Source organism: Podarcis liolepis, assembly GCF_965112155.1.
Source record: "Podarcis liolepis genome assembly, chromosome: 10".
NCBI lineage: Eukaryota > Metazoa > Chordata > Lepidosauria > Squamata > Lacertidae > Podarcis > Podarcis liolepis.
This window is the reverse complement of record NC_139562.1, coordinates 57,364,530-57,391,581: the sequence shown is the minus strand read 5'-3', so window position 1 is coordinate 57,391,581 and position 27,052 is coordinate 57,364,530. Positions and strand designations below refer to the sequence as shown.

The 27,052-nt window shown below is 40.8% G+C and overlaps 1 protein-coding gene across 4 annotated transcripts in view; it reads left to right on the top strand.

Moving 5' to 3' along the window:
- The window catches only part of LAMB1 (laminin subunit beta 1), a 57,067-nt gene that overhangs the window by 8,502 nt on the left and 21,513 nt on the right, over window positions 1-27,052 (top strand). For all 4 annotated transcript variants that reach the window (XM_083463244.1, XM_083463245.1, XM_083463242.1 and 1 more), the window contains 20 exons: window positions 2,053-2,188; window positions 4,392-4,465; window positions 6,671-6,859; window positions 6,944-7,007; window positions 8,602-8,804; window positions 9,451-9,571; window positions 9,811-9,999; window positions 10,528-10,707; window positions 12,033-12,145; window positions 12,903-12,982; window positions 15,548-15,683; window positions 17,020-17,178; window positions 18,403-18,530; window positions 18,697-18,817; window positions 19,595-19,799; window positions 20,255-20,398; window positions 20,677-20,908; window positions 21,920-22,083; window positions 22,827-23,051; window positions 25,242-25,459. In XM_083463244.1, coding sequence (XP_083319370.1) covers window positions 2,053-2,188; window positions 4,392-4,465; window positions 6,671-6,859; window positions 6,944-7,007; window positions 8,602-8,804; window positions 9,451-9,571; window positions 9,811-9,999; window positions 10,528-10,707; window positions 12,033-12,145; window positions 12,903-12,982; window positions 15,548-15,683; window positions 17,020-17,178; window positions 18,403-18,530; window positions 18,697-18,817; window positions 19,595-19,799; window positions 20,255-20,398; window positions 20,677-20,908; window positions 21,920-22,083; window positions 22,827-23,051; window positions 25,242-25,459 — 3,081 coding nt within the window. The remainder of the gene's footprint in view (window positions 1-2,052; window positions 2,189-4,391; window positions 4,466-6,670; window positions 6,860-6,943; window positions 7,008-8,601; window positions 8,805-9,450; window positions 9,572-9,810; window positions 10,000-10,527; window positions 10,708-12,032; window positions 12,146-12,902; window positions 12,983-15,547; window positions 15,684-17,019; window positions 17,179-18,402; window positions 18,531-18,696; window positions 18,818-19,594; window positions 19,800-20,254; window positions 20,399-20,676; window positions 20,909-21,919; window positions 22,084-22,826; window positions 23,052-25,241; window positions 25,460-27,052) is intronic.

Genomic DNA, 27,052 nt, shown 5'->3' with positions numbered 1-27,052 from the left:
ATTTCAGTTCCTTTGAATCTCAGCTTAGTGCTATGAATGCAGCATAAATTCTGCTTTAAATTCTGATCAATTTCAAGATAAGCCAGCTTCAATCCATGTGTTATAAAGCTGATTTATTAAACTAGCCATATTTTGTTTTAAACCGGGATGCTAAGCCAAGATTTAAAGAAACCAAAACGGATAACAATCTCAGCAGGAAGGAGCCAGGCGTTTTGCTTCAAATCACTGAGGCTCATCAGTGTAGTGCTAAGCCAGCCAGGTAGCCAACAGGCTGCCCTTCAGATATTTTGGTCTCAAACTCCTACAACAGCCTCAGTAAGCAGCACGGCCAATGGTCAAGGAAGATGGGAGTTGTTATCCACAACACCTGGAAGTCAGCATGTTGACGGCCCCTGCACTAAACCACAGTTTAGCATTACAGTGGTACCTCGGGTTAAGTATTTAATTCGTTCCGGAGGTCCGTACTTAACCTGAAACTGTTCTTAACCTGAAGCACCACTTTCGCTAATGGGGCCTCCTGCTGCCGCCACACCACCGGAGCACGATTTCTGTTCTCATCCTGAAGCAAAGTTCTTAACCTGAAGCACTGTTTCTGGGTTAGCGGAGTCTGTAACCTGAAGCGTATGTAACCTGAAGTGTATGTAACCCAAGGTACCACTGTACATGTGAACAATCCCTTTGCCTTCCAAGAGACCCATGTGTTCTAATAAGCATGGCAGACTGAACCAAGTAACTACTGGATTTTATATTTTCGAAACTGGGGAAACAACCCATTATCTTTTCTTTATCTTGATAGCCCTTAGAGTGCCTCCTGTGATCTGTCTTGCACCTGGTGAGGCTAATCTAAAGACATATATCCAACTTATCCTGCAGTTCTTCTTTGACTATTAGAAGCTACAAAATTTGGGCCAACGACATGCCCACCTTTTCCTCTGCCCTCCTCTACCCCCTTTTTAATTAACATTCTGTTCTGTTCTGTTCAAAAACTCTCTCATAACTTTATGGTGTTTTTGCTAGACCCTAATAAAGGCAGTCACATCTTGTGGCTTTTGGATCCCTCCCCAACCTACCTTCAAAGCAATCAATCCCTGGAGTCTCTCAAGTGACTCAGTGATGCTGAACAAGACATTCAGAGATTGCTCCTCCATCACCCCTCCCCCAAGTTAAAGGCACAGATAAGTACAATAGTATGAAGCAACCATCCATTGTGCTAGAGCATAGTGACTGTCCATGTAAAAGACAGAGGCATGCAAGGGTATTTATCTTTAGTCCGATGCATATCCTAGCATCAGGCTCAGACAGTAGCAGAAGTGAGATAAGAGAACAATAAAAGACAAATATGTTGGGTCGACTGAATGCCTGTTTCCAGAAATGCTTGCAGGAGTTGCATGCAAATAGCTCAGATAAATATGCTATAAATATTTTTTTATAACCATTTTGAGCCCCCAGCAAGTTGAACTTAATGTGAAGCCTTCCTTTGATGTGACCCTAGACTTTATTCTGAATGGTGCTCAGGATCTGGTGCAAGTGTTGTCAGATGGATTTTGAGACGTGACCACAATGCTATCAAATGCAACATATATGTCAGTGACAAAATCCCCAGAGAGTTCCAACGTTTGATTTCAAAAGCAGAAATGAGATCAAAAGAAAGTCAGAAGCAAGAGTTAGAATGATAAAATATATTCAGGAAACTTGCAGGTTCATTAAAACCCTAGTAAGAGAAGCTCAGATAGAATTAATACCATCGATTAGGAAAGGTTCCAAAAAATCCAAGAGCATGTCAAAAGGCAAGATGGGGATTTCCAAAAATGGAAGTCTTGCCCATACAAAACACAAGCTCTGGTTAAACAAATACAAGACAAGATGAAAAATGGCCAAAGTTACCCTCTGTCTTTGAATAAGGCGTCGTATTCAAGTCAGAAGAGGAGTACTGCTGCCCCTCCCTTTCATGTGCTGCTGTTGACTGTAAGGATAAGTGCAGCATAGTTGTGAATTGGGTGGTTGGTGGTATTTAGGGACTTCTGCAAGATTGATCTGTCTTGTTTGTTTCAGGAGGATAAAAAGTGTTTCACCTGCTCTTCACGGGACCCATTCCATGAGACACTCAATCCTGACAGCCATCGTATTGAAAATGTGGTCACTACCTTTGCTCCAAACCGTCTCAAGTTATGGTGGCAGTCAGAAAATGGTAAGCTGTTTATGTGGGAAGAATTTCCCCAACACTTAGTTGGTTGCCCTCAGTTGATCTTAAAACGTTGCTTTGTATTCAGAATCATCTATACAGCTGTTTGCCTTGTAATTACTTCTGCTTCATAGTTTCAGTCTTTTGAACATGGTTTTTTTTTTGTATGTGTGTGTGTAAAACTATACCCTTTAATTATAGGTTGCTGTTTTTTCAGGCAATGTCTCAAAATGCTTGAAAGGCAGGAATTAATAGTTCCAATTATCTAGTTATTTTAAATAGGAGAAATTTTCACATATTGCCCTCAATCTTTTTCTCCTTTAAGATCAGAATGAGGCATATGAGAAAATGTTTCATCAGGAATAATCCTAGGCAATTCCGTGATTGGTTGTGAAACTCCTACAATTTTAGTTTACACAGAGTTTCTTTCATGAACAAATACAAGTGTATTATTGATTTCAGTGATACTTACTTATAAGTAAGTACTCTTTAGAAAAACTCTTCCTTAGATTACAGAGAAAAAAAATCATTAAGAATTAAGTAACTTGAGCTCTCTATCTTCAGTATTTTCCATTTGGTATTCTAAACAGCCGTCATGTAATTTTATTGTACTAAACTTGGCAGCAGCAGCGCATAAATGTTTCAGCATAAAAGTTCACACAAGTATCCCTCAGAAATAAATAACACATGGTTCTTCTTGCCTGGTTTGTTTGTTGTTGTGGGGGTTTTTTGCATTAGACCAGGCTCCAGTAAGGTCATTTATAATGATTCATAGTTCAATGGAAATTATTGTTGTCTAAAATGTTGAGAGCACAGTTCTTTCCTTTCTTCTTGTGTCTGTCTCCTGTACTTAAAAGGATTCACAGGCTTACATTTTATGGCAGAGGGACATCAAACTTCTGCCATTGGCTGAGAAAAACTTGAAACTTATTTAGGCTTAGTAAGCTGCAAGCAGCAGCCTCTCCTGACATGGTGTGGCTACGTTGGCTGAAGGCGGCACCATAAAGGGGAAGGCAGAGGCAAGTAAATCAGACAAACCAATCCTTCCTTCTCAGTGCTATGCCCAAGTGGGCACATTATACCCTGTTTTCCCCAGCTGCCTCTATGAAAGAATCCTTTAACATTTCGGACTTTTAACTGGCCCGACCTATTCCATGCACTGGGAAGAATGGAATGTCACTTGAGTGACAGGGTGAATGACAAGGCCTCAGACCACATTTTTCCAGAAGAAACAAGGTGTTAACTGGGGTCTTCCTCTGTGTGCTCCCTCAGAGAGAGATTTAGAAGGTGGTGATAAGGGAAGAGGGCCTTTTCAGTTGTAACTCCTTGGTTGTCAAATATTCGTCCCAGTGAGACCTACCTGTGCCAGATATTTGACAAGTTTAAGATGACTTGGTTGTGTGTTGATGCTGGGGTTTTTTTTTTGCTGAAGTTTTTGAAACTGTTTTATTGCAGCTGTTTTACATACTGCTTTTTTATTATTCTAGCAGGCATTTTAACTGAAATCTGATTTTACAGTTTTAACTAATTTCTACCTTTTCTGTATAGTATTTCTTGTGCACTGCTTAGAGACAACTATAGTTAAGTGGTATATAAACTTCCTACTAAATAAATAAATCAAGCAAGCAAGCCTTTCTGGCCATAGCAATGAACTTTGGTATGCCATAGTTAGTTACTGCTGTTTAATCATATAAAGCATTCTATACCAAGTTTAGTATTCTGTGGTTTCAGGCACAGCATTCTAATGTTACTATGGAAAAGGGGTTCTGAAGTGATGTCTAAAAAGCACATTACATATTCCATTGATGCTGTGTGAGAATTTTTTTTAAAATGATGGTGTTCTTCACAGTTTTATTCAGGTCTCCCATTGATTTTTATACAGCTTGTTTCCAAACAACTGAGCTTAAGGATAAGAACACTATGTAGAATTTGTCCCTGGTTTCCTTTTGACTCTGTGAATGTTCCCAAATATAAACGCTAGAGATCTTTTAAAAATAAAACCCTGTGATTTTTTAATTTCTACAACAAATAGCTGATTAGTACTTTGTTGTTATGTTACTCTATATTGCACCCTTTCACAGAGAACAAAAACAAAAAACAAACTGGCTTTTTTGTAACCAAACACATACCCCCAGGAAAAAAAATGATGAAATTAGACTTTTGACAAATGTTCTTGTTTACTGTGCAACTTCCTCTCTTGGTTTTGTAGGAGTAGAAAATGTAACCATCCAGTTGGATCTGGAAGCCGAATTCCATTTCACTCATCTCATTATGACCTTCAAGGTAAAGAATCCATAACATTCTCGCAAATCACAAATGACCCTTGTGTAATCTGGTACTGGTCATGGAAGGCAGTTAACTAGCTGCTTGAGAATAAAATGCATAGCACCCCATGTTTTGAGGAGATCTTTTAAAAAGGATTTTAAAAGCTATTAAAACTGGAATGCAAGAGGTAAGATAAACCACATCAGTTTTACGATACAGGCTAATTGGCTTCTTCTGCATTCTTAGGTAAGTCTTTAAATAAATTCCAAACACTCAGAAAGGAAAAACAAAGATTAGGACTGCAATCCTGATTCCTCTAGCCCCACTGAATTTTGTAAAACTTACTACTGAAAGGTCATGGTTAGGATTGCAGTCTTACTGTTGCTTTTTCATCTGTGCCCTCTGCAGCAGTAATCAGTAGCTGGTCTATCACTAATTTTTTGTTGATAAAGTTGAGGGTTCTGTAGGATGTTTTGTCCACATAGCCTTCTCTGTTCTCCTTATAGTTGTATCAGATCCAAACCGGGGAATGTGATTCTTTAAGACAACAAAATTATTGGCTTTAGAATTCTCTCAAATTTGGCAGCTGAAATAATCTCCAGGAAAAAAAGAACATCTGTATACAAAGTTCTTTTGTTTCCTTCTGAACAGATGTCTTGGCAGGGCAGATGCGCCCATATGGTTTAAAATATATTTCATTGGGGAGGTACACAATAGTTTGACTCTCCTGAGATGTGCATTCAGAAAATCTGTGCTGGGATTACATTTAATGCATTGCTTATGTGAAAATAATTTAGACGCTTAATTTCATACCAAGTGAGCAGTACCTAATAATAATCAGTACCTGCACCCAAGAAGCACCATATATGTTTGTACAGTATAGCATTTGTAATCAATTGAATACCCGACTTTTAACTGATATAATCAATCTCTTCCATTTTCCCCATCTTTATCAAAGCATCAATACAGGTGCCTTTCTATGAACACACATAACTGCCTAATATTTGGTCAGGCCACTGGACTGTATAAACCAGCAGTCCTCAACCATGGAGCCAAGGGGTACATCAGGAAATCCAAGAAACACTCATGACTATCACAGAACACCTATTTCATTTAAGATAAATTGGCAATACTCAGAGCGCCCCCCCCCCCCCCGAGCAGTCAAAACACTCCCTGAAACAAACAAACTGCAGGCAGGGCTTTTTTCAGCTGGAACTCACCAGAAATGAGGTCCAGCAACTCTTTATTGCATTCTGGCACCTCTTTGGTGCTGTTCCCCTGCATGGCACTCTGGGCTGTGTGACAGAGGCGGCGGGCAACAGGTTGAGATATATTCCTGTTCCTGTGGCGGTGGGGTGAGCAGGTAAAGAAGAAATGTCCCACCCCCATAAAAGGCTCAACAACTTATTCGGGTGGGTGCTCCCCCTGAAAAAAGCTACACAAGTTCCAACACCTCTTTTTCTATATAAAAAAAACCCCTACATCCAAAAAACCTCCTCAAAATGCAAAAAAAAAATGAATAAAAACGCTTAGGAGGCGTGGGGGCATTGGTGAGAGCCTTAGGAGGAGGTTTTCTGAAGGCACCACACTGGGGCAACTGGGTCCAAACCAAGTGACTCTTAAGATATGAAGCAGACATATTTCTCAGCCCTGCTACCTGCTATCTAGAAATACCAGAGATTAAATATTGTGCCCACAAAGCATTGCTGTACTGCTGAGCAATGGTCCTTATTATGTTAGTCTGGTTGATAACCCATACTGATCTATTTGTGGCAAAATAAACTGCAACGCAGCCTTATTGCTACTGATACATTTGCTCGCGCTGTGACTTCATGAGTCCTCCATCCATCAAGCAACACCATTCCTATACAATCTGGGGATTTAGCTGGTGCAGCTGTGCCTTTTTCTGGTACAGCCTGGACGAATGAATGAATATCACTATTAACACGCTCCTTGGCCCATGAGGGGGCCTTGACCTGTTGGAGCACCTGCAATTACAAGAGGCTTATTGTTGTTTAAAAGCATATTCTGTAGACTGACGTGCATAGGCCACACAGATCTGAGCATAATCAGTGCAAGAAGAAGCAGCGGCAGAAAAGTCAAATAAACGTTCAGGAAATTGTAAATGATACTGGAAAATTATTTCAACTATTTGATGAACATTGTTCCAAATAATTTGTAGCTTAACATTCATTAAAATCTATTCTTCTTCTTGATTCTTAGACGTTTCGCCCAGCTGCAATGCTGATTGAAAGATCCTCAGATTTTGGGAAAACTTGGCAAGTATATAGATACTTTGCCTATGACTGTGAGACTTCATTCCCAGGTGTTTACAATGGACCAATGAAGAAAGTAGATGACATAATTTGTGATTCCCGTTACTCTGATATTGAACCTTCAACTGAGGGAGAGGTTCGTAGTTTTATCTACAATTGATCTGCCTTACTAGTGAGGCTGTATCTCTGTGACGCTGATGAATCCTCATGTTTGTTTCAGGTAATTTATCGTGCTCTGGACCCTGCTTTTAGAATAGAGGACCCATATAGCCCAAGAATTCAAAGTAAGTATGCAAGCTTCTTATCTTCCTATACATTTTTAGGATTGCGCTTGTACTGCATTAAATGCTTTACAATAATTACCTTACATGTCAGCCTTGTGTGGTGAAGTCCTCTTCACTTTTTGCAGACAGAGAAAGAAGGGTGAGAAATAGTTACTTATTCAAGGTTATTCAGTAATTCTTTCACCAAGCTGGCAGATCGTAGGTTCCTTGCGTACTCATGTTTTAATACTACTTGCACTGATTGCACAACCTCTTAGTCTTGAAAGTTAAAAAGAATTACAAGTTGTTGTTACAGAATATGGAAAAACTTGCATCCTTGTACTGGCTTGTTGGAGCCAGTATGTTTCAACAATTCAGAGCCCAGGTTTGTTTCAGATGGATTTCAAGTGAGCTTGGAAATGTATGTGTTTGCAAGACTGGAGTGCCTGAAGAATTTTCATTAACACCAACCTGTGATCCCCACTAGGATCAAAGGCGCTCTTAAACATGCATGCCTAGAAGCTGATGAAAGGGTTAGGCTGAAATGTCCTCAGGTGTCCCATCACAAACAACAGTGGTGATGAACATACGGAAATTTTAAATGACTCAATAGAGCTAAGTCTATTTAAATCAATATTTCAGCTACATAAATTCCTGCTTCATTTCAGCATATACTATTAATGAGTGACATTTACAAGAAACCTGCTGATGAACAATCATCATACATTTAAATGTATTTATTTAATAGGGCATACTTCCTTTCCTATCGCAGAGCTTCAGGTTGATTAAAATCAGGCTAGGCCCAGGGCATGGATTTAAGGTTCATGATACAGTAACTTTGCAAAAGCTGAGCAGGACCAAGTCTGCTCAGCGACTGAATGGAAGACTGGATGAGAACCCTACTTATGCGTCTTTGGTGTCCGTGATGGAAGAAAGGCAGGGTATAGATGTAATAGAATAGATTTAACATTGGAAAACAGTTCTTTAATAATAATACTTTGAATTTGTATAGTGCTTAAACTTAGTTGCCTTAGCCTAAGTGTATTTTCAGGAAAACTTCTTGCTGGTATATTTATTTTATTTTAACGAATTTCCACCTCACTATTTAGCCAAAAGAGGCTCCCAGGAAAGCTTATACACTAAAAACAAGATAGACCCTGCTTCTAAATGGTACAAAACAAAAGGAAAATGGATTGGGGGCGTGGAGAAAGAAATGAGCACACACAGGCACCAGATATTCATTACAGCATCTTCTAGTGATCAGCTGGGATGGAAACAGTTAATTGAGAAGAGGTCCCCAATGGTTGCTGGTGTCTTTTAAGTTGCACCAGTTGTTGCATCCCCCAACTCATAACTGCTTGGTGGAATGGCTTGCAGTTGGGGGAATGGGAGGAGATAAATATGTGCAACTCCCATCATCCCTGACTGCTGGTCCTGTTAGCTAGGGATGATGGGAGTTGTAGTCCAACAACAGCTGGGGACCCAAGTTTGAGAAACGCTTTGTTAGACTCATAAGTTTTTCATAATAAATGTTCTCTTGTCTCTTGCAACGAAACTAAATTTCTTTTTTAAAAAAACAACAACACCCTTACTTTATTTATCTTTGGCTTTTCAGATATGTTAAAAATCACAAATTTAAGAATCAAATTTACGAAACTGCACACACTGGGAGACAACCTTCTGGATTCAAGAATGGAAATCAGAGAAAAATATTATTATGCCATTTATGACATGGTGGTCCGTGGAAATTGCTTCTGTTATGGACATGCCAGTGAGTGCGCACCGGTGCATGGATATGATGAAGAGGTGGAAGGAATGGTAAATCTTTATATATTTTTCATAACAAGCAGTGTTAAGGTCAGATAGGTTACAATTCTGCCACTCAGACTCTAAGAGGTTCCCCCCTTGAGGAGAGCTACCAATGTAAACAAAGGTAACGAAACTAGATTTTCTGTCAATTTAAATTATTGTTGAAGGTCAAAGTAAATGAGACATCAGTAGCCATGGATAAGGGGGAGGTTTAGCACAACCGTGTCCCAGTCCCTGAAAAGCTTGGATGTAGAACAGCTCTAAAACTTGTATATAGCTACTTGGTATAAACTCTGGATTAAACAAACTGAGCTGTCACAATCTAATTTGGCCCTAGAGCCAAATTAGCATCTCATCTTAAGGGTGTTCTGTAGTTCCTTTTTACATTAGACAGGTGAGAAAGGAGCCACTGCTGCCCTGGCAGTCAACATCTTCCGAGTCAAAGATGAAGTAACTTGTTCTTCTTGTTGTTCCATTATTTCCAAGCCACTGGATTTTTGTAAAAAAGTCCCTAGAAATTCTTGCAACAATCAAAGACTACTATTTCTTTATATGAACCCTTAGTCAATGAGAGGAAATGAGCATTGCTTTTATTTTCAATATATTGTGTCTTTGTATGTATGTTCCAATCTCTCTCTCTTTCTTTAAATGAAAGGTCCATGGTCACTGCATGTGCAGGCACAACACCAAAGGCCTAAACTGTGAACAGTGCTTGGACTTTTACCATGACTTGCCATGGCGACCTGCCGAGGGTCGCAACAGCAATGCGTGCAAAAGTAGGTGTGACAAATTTAAATTCTGCTTTGTAAAATCTATGGTACTAATGTCTGATGAGCCTTTCATGAGAAACTGTGCTCTCTGTCTTATAAATGGCACAGATTACCCAACTTTTAACCGATTTTGCTAATAAAAATACTCAACTGCTGCTGCACTCCTTTCTAAATAAGTTAATGTAGTTGTTTTAGTTTTAAAAATGGATTGTCGCTTAGAATTAGTTTGTTTATCTTTATCCTAGAATGCAATTGCAACGAACACTCTGCACAGTGCCACTTTGACATGGCCGTGTACATGGCAACTGGAAATACCAGCGGTGGAGTGTGTGATGACTGTCAGCACAACACGGTGGGGCGTAATTGTGAGCAGTGCAAACCCTTCTACTTCCAGCATCCAGAGAAAGATATTCGGGACCCCAACATTTGTGAACGTAAGTACATTGTCCTCAAAGTGTAGACAAAGACAAAGTGTAGACAAAGACAGCCTGTTGAGATAAATGAGAATTCCTCTGTCATTTAATATACAAGTGTGATTCTGAAATAATGAATAAAACTTTGTAGTTCTTTTTTATCCTAAAATGTACAAATGGAAGACTTACTGCATGTTCCAGAAACATTGTGGGTTATATCTGATGTAGGCCACAGTCAGAGTAAATCCACTGAAATTAATGGGCATGGCTAATTTAAGTCCATTCATTTCATTGGGTCTACTCTGAATATGACCACTTATGTGTACTGATTTGTAATAGCAGAGGCTCCTGTATTCAAAGTGGTATAGCATAAGATTTTGGCTAAATGGGAAAGCTAGTTGCCATTTGGTGGGGCACAGCAGCTTCAGACAGTGGGAGGCTTTGATGACAGAATTTTCGGGAAATGGAATTGGTGTTGTATTTGGCTATAATATATGCTTCCTGCCTAGTAGCTATGATTACATAGTAAAGAGCTGCTATTTCTTTTAGCATGCAACTGTGATCCAATTGGCTCCCAGGATGGCGGGGTATGTGATCGCTACACTGACTACTCAACTGGCCTTATTGCTGGACAGTGCCGTTGCAAATTATACGTGGAAGGGGAGCGCTGTGATTTCTGCAAGGAAGGATTCTATGGATTAAGTTCCGATAATCCACTTGGTTGTCTGTGTAAGTAAAACAAAAAGAAACCACTTTGTAGTTTTGAACAAGAGGAGTGTTGCTAATGCTGCACCTCACTGATTAACTGAATCTTATTAAGTTTAGAGCTATATTTTTTATTTGTAAATACATTGCCTGCCCTGCCCGCCATTGTGTGTGTGTGTGTGTGTGTGTGTGTGTGTGTGTGTTTTACTGACATAGAGGATCAGGAAGGTATAAATTCATATTATCTTGCATTGTTTACTTTCCTGGCCTTTCCTGTACGTTCAAATTTAATTTTGGTGTGGGGATACAAGGGCTGTTTTTTGTTTTTATTTGTTTTGTTTTCCAAGCAACAGAAGTCTCTTATCCTGTTCCTTGCACACCGGAGGGGGAAACCCATCACCTTTCAGTATTCTGGCCAACAAGTGCAAAGGTGCTGGGATGGTCTATAAGCACATGAGCATTTGGGGGCAGAGAGTTGTATTAAATTTAAGTGACTCACTTTAAATATATCAGACTTCTTGCAGTTTGCTTTTTACTAGGTTATATTTAATTACAATGCCCTTATAAATGATTGCTTAGCAGTGCTGGCTCTAGAACTTCGAGGACCCCACAGCACCCATATTTGGAGTCCTAACCTGGAAGAGGCGGATGATGCATACCCTCAAACAGGTTGCCACAGAAAACCAGGATGTGTATCTACTGTAACACACTCCCATGCGAGTTACCTGACCTGGATGAGATCATACCCCATGTCTTTTGAGGCTGAGGCCCCTGCGAAACAGGAAATCCCGATTTAATTGGGGCAGTTGAGGGGTATGTGCTTGCAGACTGAGAATTCTCCTAGGCTTCAGCCAACCATATTGAATACTCTGTGCAAGGTTAACACTGTTAGGGTGATGGGCCATTTTTCTGGTCCTGGGGACCTGGGAAATTGCCAGTCTTGCCACACTGTGGAGCCAGCTGTGAGCCTTAGAAAACGCCACAAAATTTCTAACTGTAGGATTTCAATTTATGGTATACGCTTCTACTTCACAGCTTTTGTTTTGTTGTTTGTGCTGTTTTTTATCACTGACTGTAGGTTATGCTGACTGGTTTTTTGTTTTTGTTATGTATTGTTCAGTATGACCTTTGGTCAACAGGCAATACATCTGTCTCCTTGGCTTTACTTATACACAGGATGGTGTGTGAATGTGTTTTTGTGAGCTGGGTAAGAGAGAAAAGCCATTTGTCAGTAAGTCTGCAGTGAAAATGAGGGATAGTGTTGATGTAAATATTTGTATTCAATGCTGTGCAAATTTATAACTTAAACAACTGTATCCTGATTTATTTACTTACACTTCCTAATATAGCTTGTGAATGTAATCCTTTGGGCACAATTCCTGGAGGGAATCCTTGTGACTCAGAGAGAGGAAGCTGCTATTGTAAACGTCTTGTTACGGGAAGACGTTGTGATCAATGTCTGGTAAGTCGCCTTGCTTAAAAGAACAGAGCTTTTATTGTGTGTGCGCGCATGTTTGTTGTTTTTTTAAAAAACCCTTTCCAAATAAGGCGACAAGTGTCATTTGTCTGGTAAGCTTCATTTAAAAACTTCAAAATAATCAAACTGATTTGCACTACCAAGCTCCTCTACTCAAATGCCTAAAGGGCATTCTCGATACTTCATGGTGCAGTGTTTAAATTCAAAAAAGTTGCATACATTTGTTTTGGAATGCCAAATTATTAGGCCTGGGACATCCTGCTTCGGTCTCAGCTGCCTGTTATATCACATGGGCAGCCAAAGGTGCTAGGCTTGCCCCTCACGCACAGGCTCTCTGTAACACCAAAACACCAAAGCCAATAACAGTGATTGGGGCTGTGACCCCTCTGCTTGCAGTGTCCCATCCTCATGTCAGAGCTGGTCAGCAGCTTCCTGGCTATGACTACTGCTTCCTGAACTTCCTTCAGGATTGCACACTTGGTTCTCCTCCCCCAGTCATTTATTCTCACAACATCCCTGTGAGGTAGGTTATGGTGAGAGTTTGTGACTTAACAGCTGAGCAGATAGTTGAACCTGGCTCTTGCCAGTCTTAGCCACTACCCCACGTAGCAGATAGTTCTGCCATTACTCATTGGTGTTAGCCTTGGACATGTCCACCTTTTTGCACAACCTTGAGCTTGAACTATGCTTGAGTTTCGCAACATCCTGTTATACCAGTAACAGTCTCAATCTTCCCTTGCAGCCTGAGCACTGGGGCTTGAGCAATGATATGGATGGTTGCCGACCGTGTGATTGTGACCAAGGAGGGGCGCTGAACAATAAGTAAGTCTCAAAAGAAGCAATGTGCCGTATTTTTCGCTCCATAAGAGGCACCTAGTTTTTAGAGGAAAACAAGGGAAAAAATTATTCTGAATGAAACAGTGGGTGCGTGATTTTTGTGGTTCATGCTGTGGCCACAGACATGTGATTTGATGGTGAGTTTGGGGTAGCCCAATGCAAAAATCCTGAGAAACCATGTGATCCGTGCTTTGTAACCACGTTTTTGCACCATTGCGGCCCCACGCAACAGTAGGTGCGTGATTTTTTTGATGCAGGCTGTAGCCATGGACATGCTGTGTGATCTGATGGTGAATTTAGGGTGACCCAATGCATTGACTTTTACCTCCCCCCTCCCATGCAGCTTCCTTTATGGCTAGCGTCCCTTATCTCTCTCCCGATCCCACTGATCAGCTGCTTCCTTTCAACACTCCCTTCCCGCTTGTTTGCCTTAGTGTCTTTTCCTTAGCTGGAGCAGTTTTTTTTGTCCTCCTTTTATTCTAATTTCTCTTCTCATTGATTTAGTCCTGTCTCCTCTCCTTGCAAGTTTGCTGTCTTTACCTCCCCCCTCCCCGGCAGCCTCCTTTATTGCTAGTGTCCCTTATCTCACTTCCGATCACTTGCAATCAAGGGCTTTGTTTCAACACCCACTTCCCTCTTTCAAAAAAAAAGAGAAAAAAAGCATGATCTGCTTTTCGCCCCTGGGCAATTTGGCTCCAAGGACCATGCATTCGCTCCATAAGACACACAGACATGTCCCCTTACTTTTTAGGAAGAAAAAAGTGTGTCTTATGGAGCGAAAAAATACGGTACTTGGTTTTTCTTTTCTTTTCAGAAGCACCTGATTCAACTGCAACTTACCTCTGTTTTTAAAAACAATAATGATAATAATAAAAACAACACTTACTGTTTACATAGTGAATTTCAAGTATTTAAAGCATTTCACCATTGTTAGCTCAGTAATTCTTACAACAGCCCTGTATAGTACATTGATAATTTTATCACTATTTCGCAGATAGGAGAGGGGCAGGGCATGGATCCAAATTTAGTCATATTTTGAGTAGCGTAACTCTTGCCTAGGTCATGGCTAACTTAAATTCCATAAATTTCAGTAGGTCTTCTCTAAGTATGGCTGAATACAATCTGCCAGTGGCCGAGTCGCCTAGCCAGGATGTTTCCCAGCTGCATCTCTAGATAGTTAGATAATCATTTAAAGCTTTCCTGTTTAGTTACTCACTTCTACATGTGTTGAATGGAAAGGAGGAAGAATGCATGAGCCGAAGATCTGATTGCACTTAAATAAACCTCAAGGGCCAAGTAAATGGCCTGTTTTTTTCTTAATTTTGTTCAGTTAGTTAGTTTACACTTGGGAAATAACTATTGCACAATCAAATTACATCAACACAAATCTTTCTGTCATTTCAAACTTACTTGCCAATCTGTCTGAAGTAATCACAAAGAAGATAATTCCAGCAGGCTCATGTTTGTACCCCTGTTGTTGGCCCCTAGTTATTTGTTTTCCCATGCAAGTATCAGATGTCCTCAGAAGTACTATTAAAATTGTTTGATAGAACCACGAAGCTGCCTACCCTTTGAATGTTAATGACACTGATTGCAAAACCATCTGAAAGTGGGTGTTGCCCACTAGCAGAAGTCAAGCCAATTCGCTTTTCCTTTTTGTCTCCCAAGAGAATGGGCTCATTCATCCTGAAGATTCTCCTTTAAAACGGCTGCAGTTGAGATGCCTATTCTTACAAGCCTGTTTTCTATTTTTACAACAGCCTGTCAAGAAGGATAGAGGGCCTTATTCCAAAAAGTTTCGAACTGCAGTTTTATCCAGCATAGATCATGGTGTCTTGATACAGCACCTGAAATGCACATCTGGGTTGGAATACTAACTTGTGATTTTGAATGTTGAAAAAATACATGGGAAGCAAAACAGAGGATGGACTTGTTGTTCAACTATAGGGTACTTTCCATAGTTAAAATCTATCTGGGATAAATACAGAAATTTCACAGGAAGGAACAATGTTTAATTACAACAGTTTTTCCCCATGGAATTTTCCCCTCTGCCATAATTTGTATTCTGCCCCCAAAGTTTTAAGCGGACTCATATGCAAGAAAATGCACTTGTATTTGAGTCTAAACATCTGTGCCAGCGTATCTCCCTGTGTCGTCCAAACAGTGGTGGGACTTAGCAGTACAATTTGTGATGGTTTATAGAATCATATAATTGTAGATGGTTGGACAGTGTTCTCAAAGCCACAAACATGAGTCTGACCAAACTGCGGGAGGCAGTGGAAGATAGGAGTGCCTGGCGTGCTCTGGTCCATGGGGTCACGAAGAGTCGGACACGACTAAACAACAACAACATAATTGTAGAATTGGATGGTACTTTGAATGAGAGCCATCTAGTCCAACTCCCTGCAATTCAGGTTGTATTGCTACAGTGTCAGTGTCAGTCTCAACCCTAATTTACTTTTGTGCATTGAATGGTTATAGGTTCTTTTAAATTTGTCTGTCTGTATTTGCTTTTAGAAGATTGCAATATAAATGCATTATCTTTTTCAGCTGCTCGAGTGAATCTGGTCAGTGTCAATGCAGGCCTCATATGATTGGCCGCCAGTGCAACGAAGTGGAACCGGGGTATTTTTTCATTTCTTTAGATCATTATGTCTATGAGGCTGAGGAAGGCATCTTTGGCCCTGTGAGTACCTACTCAGTTAAACTTCCACAGGCCCTTTTCTAATGCTCTGATGTTTCCATGTACGGTAATCTGTTCTGTTTCTAGCCTGTTGGTTTTACACTATACCTACTGAGGGATGCGGGTGGTCTAAACCACCAAGCCTCTTGGGCTTGCTAATTGGAAAATTGGTGGTTCAAATCCCCACAACGGGGTGAGCTCCCGTTGCTTGGTCCCAGCTCCTGCCAACATAGCAGTTTGAAAGCACGCCAGTGGAAGTAGATAAATAGGTACTGCTGCGGCGGGAAGGTAAACAGCATTTCTGTGCAGTCTGGCTTCTGTCATGGGGTTCTGTTGTGCCAGAAGCGGTTTAGTCATGCTGGCCACATGACCCAGAAAGCTGTCTGTGGGCAAACTTCAGCTCCCTCAGCCTGAAAGTGAAATGAGCGCCACACCCCATAGTCACCTTTGAACTAGACTTAACCGTCCAGGGGTCTTTTACCTTTACTTTTTTTTCCAAACATGGTCTGAAATAAACATGAGCTGTCTTAGGTGATCTGTTTAGGAAAGACAGTGTGAAAATAAAAGTAAATAAATACAAGTGTGGTAACAGGCCACTAGAGAGTTGGCCACTGGACCTTGATGGTTATGAGTTTTAGCAGTCTACACTGAGAAGGTATATGGGCCAGGGTCTGCTTAGAGGCAGGTTCATCTAGAACACTGGCCTTCAGCTGGTAGGTTCTAACTCACAACTGGTTCATACCAGCAGCCATCTTGAATGACCATGTTTTGGACAGAGGGAGAGAAGGAAAAAGGTACAGAGAGCAAGGGTGGGAAGATGGGTCTAAACAGAGTAAAGGTTAGTATAAGATTTTTTAAAAAGTAAATATTAAAGCATAATTATGTGTCTATCGAAGTTGAAGATCACTTGCTAAGTCTAACTTCTTGTTTAGGAAGCTCATTCCATTTATGTTAGGTAAGGTATCTCCCTGAAACCATCAGCTGAAGATTCCTGCCTTTAGTTATTTCATAAACATTAGGCATTTCTGTTTTCTCTACAGTTATATTATGCCTGATAAAGATGTTAATAGTACAAGTGATTTTTACACTTCACATCTCATTACGCTAAACAGAAGTGAATTTGTGCAGTATACTTTATCTCAATGAAGTGGCCTATGTAAATGTAGGAGAAGATGTAAACAAAAAACATTTGTCAGCAAATAGGAATAGGAAGCAAGAAGAAATTAAGGTCAAAATAACCTGTAGTGCTACTCTTCTACTGTGTCTTTCCCTTCAATTCTTTGAAAGTGCATGTGCCAACTTAAAATAATATGTAATAACACCTGATTCTGTTCCACAGGGAGTGAGCATAGTTGAACGTCAGTATTCCCAGGATCGCATACCTTCATGGACTGGAATAGGATTTGTGAGAGTTCCTGAAGGAGCATTCCTGGAATTCTACATAGACAATATTCCTTACTCTATGGAGTATGAAGTTCTGATTCGCTATGAACCACAGGTAAATACCAACCCTAGACCCATGCTCTTTCATAGTGTTGAATCTGAGTGATGGAGTTTTCAAGAAGGTTTAAAGCCTGCCTATATAGGTTGATGTGGCTTGCTTTTCTTTTGCCTTAAGGTCACGCAGATATTCCAGTGGCTATTTTAACAGCACTAGGCACAATAATCTCTCAAGTGTTCATCATTAACAATAGACCTCTGCACACATGGTGAAAGTGACTGTTCCTCTTGTTCCTATTTTGCATAAACATTCCAAATTTGCATATATTTAGCATTTTTATTTGTATATTCTGCAGGTAGTTGTATGGTGTTATGAGCAGAAAGATGAGTAAATAAACAGCAGTTGTGGTGTATGAGTAAGGGAAAGGAGTCAAGTGCATATAATCATGCAGAGTTCAGAAATGCTGGAGCATAGAATTTATTTTCTTTTCTTTTTAGATTTATCTAAGAAACTATGAGGGCTGAAACATTATTTTATTTCCCCCCTCTCCCCCCCCAAAGTCTAAGATGTTCCTCCTCCTATTTGCAGAGGTTCAGAAAATGTCCAGACCTATTTATAGATCATTAACTATAGATTATTAATGGTAGATTATTAAACATTTAAAGGGGATGCGGGTGGCGCTGTGGTCTAAACCACTGAGCCTCTTGGGCTTGCTGATCAGAAGGTTGGCAGTGATGGGGTGAGCTCCTGTTGCTCGGTCCAAGCTCCTGCCAACCTAACAGTTCGAAAGCATGCGAAAGTGCAAGTAGATAAATAGATACCGCTCCGGCGGGAAGGTAAACAGCGTTTCTGTGCGCTACTCTGGTTTCGCCAGAAGTGGCTTAGTCATGCTGGCCACATGACCCGGGAAAACTATCTGTGGACAAACGTCAGCTCCCTCAGCCTGTAAAGCAAGATGAGCACTGCAACCCCAGTCGTCTGCTACTGGACTTAACTGTCAGGGGTCCTTTACCGTTTTAACTGCCATTCATACTGGATAAAATCTGGTAATTGTTTGCTATAGGTAGCAGAGATAGCTACAAGTAGCAACCTTGCACGTTTACTCAGAAGTGTATTCCACTGTCCAATGAGAATTCCTTCAATGTATTTACAGCAGCTTACCATGGTTGCTAATACAGTCCCAATTCCTGCATCAGGAGAAAAAGATGGTTCATCTCCATGGAGAGAACTTTGATTACTTCTCAGCAAAGAAAATATGTTAACATGTGCCAATTTTTCCAGTTACCAGATCAATGGGAGAAAGCTGTCATCACTGTATTTCGCCCAGACAGGATTCCAACCAGCAGCAGATGTGGCAATACAGTTCCTGATGATGACAACCAGGACGTATCGTTATCTCCTGGTTCAAGGTGAGTATCACAACAGAAGGATAAACAAAGGAGCAATGAAGACATGATGGGAGGCAGAGGGAGAATCAACAATCTCACTCTAATCATTTGTTGTTTTAACATCCCATTGTTTTATCTCCAATGCACTCTTCTCTATATGAACGTTGTGTCCGTCCTGGTCTTGCAGATACGTAGTCCTTCCACATCCAATATGCTTTGAAAAGGGTCTGAATTACACGGTTCGTCTGGAGCTGCCACAGTACTCCCATGATACGGAAGTGGAAAATCCATACACACTCATAGATTCTGTAAGTGCATGTTTAAATAAAAATCTGTTTACATAGTTTGCAATTTTACCCAGTTAAATAAAACTACATGCATTGTGCTTCCTCTCCACGAGCACAGAATTTTAGCACAAGTAGACTGCAAGCAGGGGCAGCCTTGAGAGAAGCAGTGTGAATGGATTCCTCCTCATGAGAGAAGGAAAGGCTCAGTGGCAATGGCTGTGATTTATTATGGTGTGCCTGGAACACTGCGTGCCTTGCTGAGTGCCAGCAGGTGAAAAGGGCAGGAGAATCAGTTCCATTGCACTTCGCTCAGAAAGCTGTGAGCATAGAAAGGGATGGATTGTGCTTCCCCTTCCTCCACCTGTAACTTTCCCTAAGAACATCTTGTGTGTCAGGGGAAACTTTGGGAACTGTCGCCAACAGTGTTGGTTGAGGGAGGGAAAGCAAAACACCCTGCTGCTTATGTAGTTACTCTTTTGTGCCCCTAAACCAGTGGTGGTCAAACTTGGCCCACCAGCTGTTTTTGGACTACAACTCCCATCATCCCTAGCTAACAGGCCCAGTGGCCAGGGATGATGGGCATTGTAGTCCCAAAACAGCTGGAGGGCCAAGTTTGGCCACCACTGGCCTAAACACTCCTTGGAAAGCATTTTTAGGTGACACTGTGCATATTAATGATCAACCATCTAATTTTTTAAACTATTGTAGATTTCTTTTTCTAACAATATCGCGTGGCACTGTACAAGGTTCGGCTACAGATCTAAATAGTAATTTTGCCATGTTAAAATCAACCCACAGCTTGTTCTCATGCCTTTTTGCAAATCCCTGGACATATTCTCAGTTGGAGGCAGAGGTGATGATGTGATGACTAACAGTGCCTGGGAAGCCTTTCAGAGATACCGGTGCCTGGAGAACAGCAGGAGTGTTGTTAAAACACCCATGACTGATGTTTGCAGGAATATCATTTTTAGCATCTCAGCCTTGCTGCATGAGACAGCATTAGGTAAGTAGATGTAACTGATTATTGAACTGAATTTCACAAAGTGCGATTGGGGTTAACTAGGAGGAAAAGGCAGGAGCCATGTTTACTACCAAAATAGGTAGCCATCCAGATGTTGTTGGACTCCATTATTCCGGCTTGCATGTCCAGTGGATAAGGGGAGTGGTAGTCCAACACCACTCGCAGGGCAACAGGTTTCCCAGCCCCTGTTAAACTTAGCATCTGAACAACCCCATTGATAGAAGACAGGACCCTGGATAAATATATATAAGTGATTCATAAATGAAATTATTATCATCATCTTAATCAGAAATAATATTTAATATCTGTCCAATCAGGTTTACACAGATCATTCCTTTACTAACCCATTGGCACCTTGCATAATACTATTGCTGCCAAGATGGCCCACACTTGTGCATTTGCCACTCCTGCAAAACCTGTGTCTTTCCCTCTTTCAGCTTGCCAGTGTGACCCACAAGGCTCATTAAGCTCTGTTTGTGACCCTAATGGAGGCCATTGCCAGTGCCGGCCAAATGTTGTTGGAAGAAGATGCGACAGATGTGCTCCAGGCACTTTTGGATTCGGACCTAGTGGATGCAAACGTACGTTGCTGCTTTATTCTAATCAAAATGTCATATGTTGCTGTTGTTTAACCCTTACCCAGTAAGTTTGATTGAAAGGAAGAAGGAAAATCCCTTGAGCCCCTTTGTTTCAGTATACATCTGTAAGAATCCATTAAGAAAATAAAACCTTCACTCTCCAAATATTTTATTTTTAAGTAATTTGAGGCTTCATGTCCTAGTGTCATCATAACCTCATGAATGTAAGCAATGTATCCAGTTTCAGTATCATTCAAGATTGATACCTATGTTCTTTTTAGCTTGTGAGTGTCATGTCCAAGCGTCAGTTAATGCTTTCTGCCACCCGGAGACTGGTCAGTGCCACTGTTTCCATGGAATATATGGCCGTCAGTGTGACAGATGCTTGCCTGGTTACTGGGGATTTCCAAGCTGCCAGCCCTGCCAGTGCAATGGTCATGCGGATGATTGTGACCCGTACAGCGGACAGTGTTTTAATTGCCGTGATCATACCTCTGGCCACAACTGTGAAAGGTATGCCTTCTTTTTGGATTAACTGGGATAGTCGTTAAATGATATATTACTTTTCAAGCAAGAATTTATCATGCTGCCCTCTGAAATGCTGAGTTCAAACCCATTTACTTAGGCTGCACTTATTTGCAGGATATTTTGTAGATCAGATGCACTGATCTCCACTCCTACTCCTACCACTACTCATTTCAAAATGATTCCTGCCTGTTTAATGGCTGTGAATCTTGAGCACGCACACACTTTAATTGGCACCTGTTGTATAGTTTTCCAGCTTGGCCACTCTGCCTCAATTGCCTCTTCCTTTTTAATTTTTTTTTACTCACAGAGAACTTAATTTTGCTTACACAGGTCCAAAGACTGCTCTAGGACTAGCACAGTTATTTCTAGAGCCATCTGGAGTTTGGGGAAGGGGGGAAAGACAGCAAAGTAACCATTTGCAAGATCTTAGAAACGGAGCTCTTCTAAACTCTCAAAACTTTCAGCAGTGCACATTCGCTTGTGAACTGAAGTGTATGTTTATGTGATACATGAAATAAATGGGTTTGGTTTGGCACTCCTTCCACTAACATCAAGGAAGAGCCAAGGAAAACATATGTAAAATAGTGATTTTACAGATTATGGTGGGCTGCAAAAAACCTGCTGAACTGTGTGCTATGGACTGTCACCAGCCCATATCAGATATGCAAATATATGTGTGGCAATGAAGGGCAGCTCGCTCAGGGTGAGAGACTGGGAGAAGAGAGAGGTGCTCCCAGGTAAGAGCTGGGAGGGCTCACCTTTTTCTGTGTGGGATAAAAGTTAAGGTATGTCTGTGAGAGAGGATCTTGTATTCTTCTTTCGCTTTTCTTCTTTTCAGTCTTTTTCTTTTTCTTTGTGTAGATTAGTTTGTGGGTTTTTTTGTATTGTGAGAATGTTTAATGAAACTTTACTATAAAAATAATAATAAAAGATATGCAAATATATGTGTTCTATTCCTTGGGCATGCTTAACAGACTTTTATATTGTAAAATTAAGATGCCTTGGTGGTTATTATGGAGATCCTGTCCTGGGATCTGGGGATCACTGCCGTCCTTGTCCTTGTCCAGATGGGCCAGAAAGTGGCCGCCAGTTTGCCTCTGGCTGTTATCAAGAACGTTCTACTCTGCAGGTGGTGTGTGTCTGCGAGACAGGATATAAAGGTAAAATACTTTGTGAAACCAAGTATAGTGAATGCTATTAAATTGAAGCCGTTTCAATGAGCATACATATTTTGATTATCACAAAGTGTCATATTTTACACTTACAATTATTATTATTGTTATTTTATTAAATTAGTTGTTAGGAATGTTTCACATGTTAGTAATAATAATTCTACCATCAACAAATGTGCCATCCACATAAGTGATGCATTATAAATGATATGTGATGCTTTGTGCACCAAAGGCAGTGGCAGACTTTTGGGTCTCAAATTTGAGCAGCACCCTGTGTGACACCAAAATTTGGCAGACCCACCCACTTAATTTCCCTCCATTCTTCATCACAGTTCTTGGTGACTCCGATGCTCCACCCCCAGTGCAACCAAATTGGTCATGTTCCCCTAAATCTGCCTCTGTTAAAGAGAAACTTTGAAACATTTTGAATGGAGCACAGACATTGCAACATATTAGGTTTCAAAATCTACACAAAAGCCAGATTCTCAACAAAGCCTAAGTAATATTCTCTCTTTTGGCATGTGAATTGATAGTGGCGAATCTATCTGAAATCTTTCTGATGGTTTTCTTGTTTGTTGTGTGTTAAGTTTCTCCAGACAAACTTCCATCCTGCATCTTAGCACATACCTTGATCTTTTCCTCCCCTTTATCATGCTTTCTTTTGTAGCTAATGTTTATGTTTGAGTGAGCTGAAGAGATTTCTTCTTCCTTTGATTTGGTTTGTTGAGCAGGGAGCAGATGTGGCGAGTGTGCTTCTGGTTTCTTTGGAAACCCTGAGGATGTTGGTGGAATTTGCCAGCCCTGCCAGTGCAACAACAACATTGACTCAACTGATCCGGAGGCCTGCGACAAGAAGACTGGATTGTGCCTGAAGTGCTTGTATCACACAGAGGGTGAAAACTGCCAACTGTGTAAACACGGTTATTATGGCCGGGCTGTTCAGCAGGACTGTAGAAGTAAGTAGGGGAAGGTCTCTGCTGCTGACCTTTGCAAGCATCACTTTGTCTTCTTTTAAGCACTAAGGTATTATTTTGGTGCACTGGGAATTTGCAGATTGGGAGCATAATCCTTCATTAAAGGTCAACAGATAACTCAAACCTAGTTTGCATGGGGCACTTAAGTGAAGAAGAACTCCAAGCCTGATCTTGAAAAGATGAGGCTTTTGTGTGAGAGAAGGTTTTCTTGTTAGCTTTCATTGTTTTCTTCTTATCAGGAGAAAAGCCCAGGCCATTTCCTGCAGCCCCTCAGGCTTTGGAGGAAGAAGAGGGGATTGTCTTTTGTTTACAGAGACATTCCTGGTAAAGAGTAGAAGTGGATTTCTGAAAAGTCATAGGGGGAGGGGAGAGAATATGCACCGTAACAAGCAACAATATTCAGAAATCCTCTTCTTCTACTCTTTGTTTTTCTGTTATATTTTATGCATCAGGCAGTAGTGAATAACCTCAGCTGATAGGTATAGAACTATATGTGTTAAGAAAAAGGCTTAAAAGTGTGTGTGTTAAAAGTTTTATGCTGTGAAGTATGACCTAGAAACTAGCAGTGTTTTAATGTTTAGATGACTGCCCCATCCCAAAGACTTCAGGTACACTTCCATATCTATTAATCTTTTCAAAACAATCTCCTGAAGTAGATCGGTATCATTTCCATTTTAAACTTTGGGAATATACCATGAGAAATTGTTGCTTGCTCTGTGCCTGCTTATGAGTCCATGGCTGATGCAGTATTTTAATGCAAATCTCATAGTTCCTACCAGGTGGATAGTGGTTGTTTTGCTCCCCAAGAATGAAAGGCCTAAAGAGAGTGAGTTTGTTGGATCAGGCGATGTTCACAAATGAGAGAAGCTGAGCTTTTGAATAATGCAGAACTCTCCTCTAGGTAGTTGTGAGGATTCATTGAGATAATTAAATTTTGAAACCCGACTTCAGCAACTTCATTTTGCTTTGACATGTAGAGAGCAAGTGGGGGATCTGTAGGAAATGACTCACAGATGCTGCTTATATTCTTGTGTCTGGAGCAGGGAAATGGCAGCTGCACATTTCTGGCTCTCTGCTGGAGACATTTATGCTTGGTGGGCCTCTTTTTCTCCAAACCTCCTCCCCCCATACTAGGAGCTCATTTTCACATTTTCACACCATTATATATAGCGGCCCACGAAACTCTCACCCTTCCTATAATCTTTTGGAAATATAAAAGTGGCTATAGAGAAATAAATCTAGTTTTACCTTGTTCTGCTGGGGTTGAGTTGTCCCAGCAAGACAGTAACTGTGGTGTGGGTCTGGCCGGCAGCCTCTGCCCCTCAATCCCTTTCCCCCATGTGGAAGTTAGGTTGAGAAAAATGATCCTATTTGCACCAAAGGGAAGTTTTCCTCCCCCGAAACTGGTTCTTGCAGATGTTTATTGTTTTTCTTCTTAGAATGAAGCAATCCTGACTAAAGCTATCCACTTATGCCAGGCATGTCCAAAGTCCATTGCAGGGGCCTAATTCAGCCTGCCGGTCAGTTTAATCTGGCTCATGTGGCAGTTTATTTCCTGGGGTAAAATCCTAAAAAACCTCAACAACTTCCAATTCTTAAAAAAAGGGTCAACAACTTTGGTTGGCCCTCTGGTCAGCCCTTCACTTCATCAAATCTGGCCCTCTTTGAAAAAAATTTGGACACCACTGACTTATGCCAATGGGAGCTTTTCTCTAAGCCTAATTGCTGAGGGAAGTGGTTGCTCTTTTTCCATGATGGTAGCAGGGAAGGATTCATCCTCCCTTCCCTGCACTCAGAAAAATTATGCTTTGGGGGTTGGGAGCAGGCAAGATCCCACTGCTGCCAATGGGAGCTTTGTTGCCATGCCTGATTGCCACACAAGGCACTAGCTGATAACCCTTCTTTTCCCATGAACTCTTATTTTGACAAAATACCACCCCCATGTGAAGGAAATGCAAAAGAGAGGAGGCAACCTTTCCTACCACTGGCTTTGGCCTTGCCCACCCTGATTGCACAGCCTGAAAGAGATTGTCCCCAGGGAATGTGACCCTTGATATCTCACAAAGCTTCTCCAAATCTGCTACAATACCTTCTTACATGTCACAGTTTGATAACATATTAATCACCCAAGTGTACTGCAACACGTTACATTGTCTGCTCTTTCACCCCCAGAGTGTGTCTGCAACTACCTGGGAACAGTGCGTGAGCATTGCAACAGCACTGAAGAATGTCAGTGTGAGAAAGAAACTGGCCAATGCCAATGCCTTCCTAATGTGATTGGACAGAACTGTGACCACTGTGCCCCCAATACTTGGAGGTTGGCTAGTGGGACAGGGTGTGAACCATGTGGCTGCGATTCTGAACGTTCCTTTGGCTCATCTTGTAACGAGGTAAGAAAAGACGATTGCTGTGGAGTCAGACCATTCAGGGCTAGCTCTGCTCTCCCACCTCTGCTACTACTACTATGACTACTACTCCTACTAATATTTTATTTATACCCTGCCCATGTGGCTGGGCTGCCCCAGCCACTCTGGGTGGCTTCCAACACATAAAAACATAGTAAAACATCAAACATTAATAGTAACAATCTGATCTGTTATAAAAGTCACAATAACTTTGAAATAAACAACTTATATCAAACAAAGCAAAATTCAACAATACATCAGAATCTAATAGTAAACAGTAAAATTAAACTCAGCACACTCTCACATTTGAGAAGTTTAATAGCAGCAAGAACATATGATGTTGATAATGGTAAGAATATGAGATAACAATAATAGTATGAGATCTAATGGTAGTGTTGGCAGTTTTATCTAATTTTTTATTGCGTTTGCTTAAACTTGTGTTCTGCCTTGATATTTCATCTGAATAGAGGGTGTAGAAATGCGTTTAGGAATTAAATAAATTCACATGCCACAGGGATTTTAAATAATCCAACAGAAAGCAACTCTGTGCATACTGAGCTCTGTGAGTTTTGTATGTACCAGTTTTGTTTGTTGTCTTAATATTGAGGAGCATTCAAATGCATGTTCTTGCAAAAGTCACACTATTTGAGTACAGTGGATGACTACTGTATCACAGTGCTTGGCAGTATGACAAATTGCTTTGTATTAGTGTTGAGAGAGAATTTCCAACAGGTTATTTTGGCCAGTGGCCCTGTGGGCTGTTTGCTTTAGCTTGACTTGCCTGCTTACATAAATCTATAGCTGCTTGTTCTGCTGGCATCATTTGTACATGGTGCCTGCTGCCTGCAAAATCCTGTTTGGACCTGACTTAATTTACCAGGGCAATCAGAGTCTGGTACATAAGATTGTCATGCTCTGGGACATGGCAATCAGCTGTGAGTGGTGCTGAAAAGTTACATCAAGGATAATGGTTAAAATTTAATATCCCATCAGATGTGATGATGCTTTAGATGTTTCTTGAAGAGCTATTGCTGCAGCAATAGCTACAATGCAGACTAGCTATGACTTGTAGTAAAAACCCATTCATTTCACTAATTCATTCATAATCACCTGATGATTTCCATAGAAGGTTGCATTAACAGTTGAAAACATTTCTCTACAGAGTTAGTGTGCCACACATTTGCACTTGGTATACAGTACTAGGAAGCAGCAGCCAACTGATCTGCTAACTCATGTTATATGCAGCAAAATACACACGTGTAATTGTCACACATAATGGGTTGCTCCCTAATTCTTACATGAAACCAAGAAGCTTGCTGATATTTCAAGTTCCTTTTCTCTTTATTAATGTGACATTCAACCTGATTTTTCTATTTACTGAGCCTTTGCAAGTATTCAGAGACCACAAAGGGTAATAACGGGAAGAGCATGCACTCAGCTCTATGTTGGTGTGATATATTATGTATATTTGTGTATTAATTAATATGAACCATTGTAATTCCTTTGAAAATCTGATGAACTGTTAATAGTAAAGGACCTAATACAGCTACTTGAAAGTGTTCTTCACCATAAGCTTGA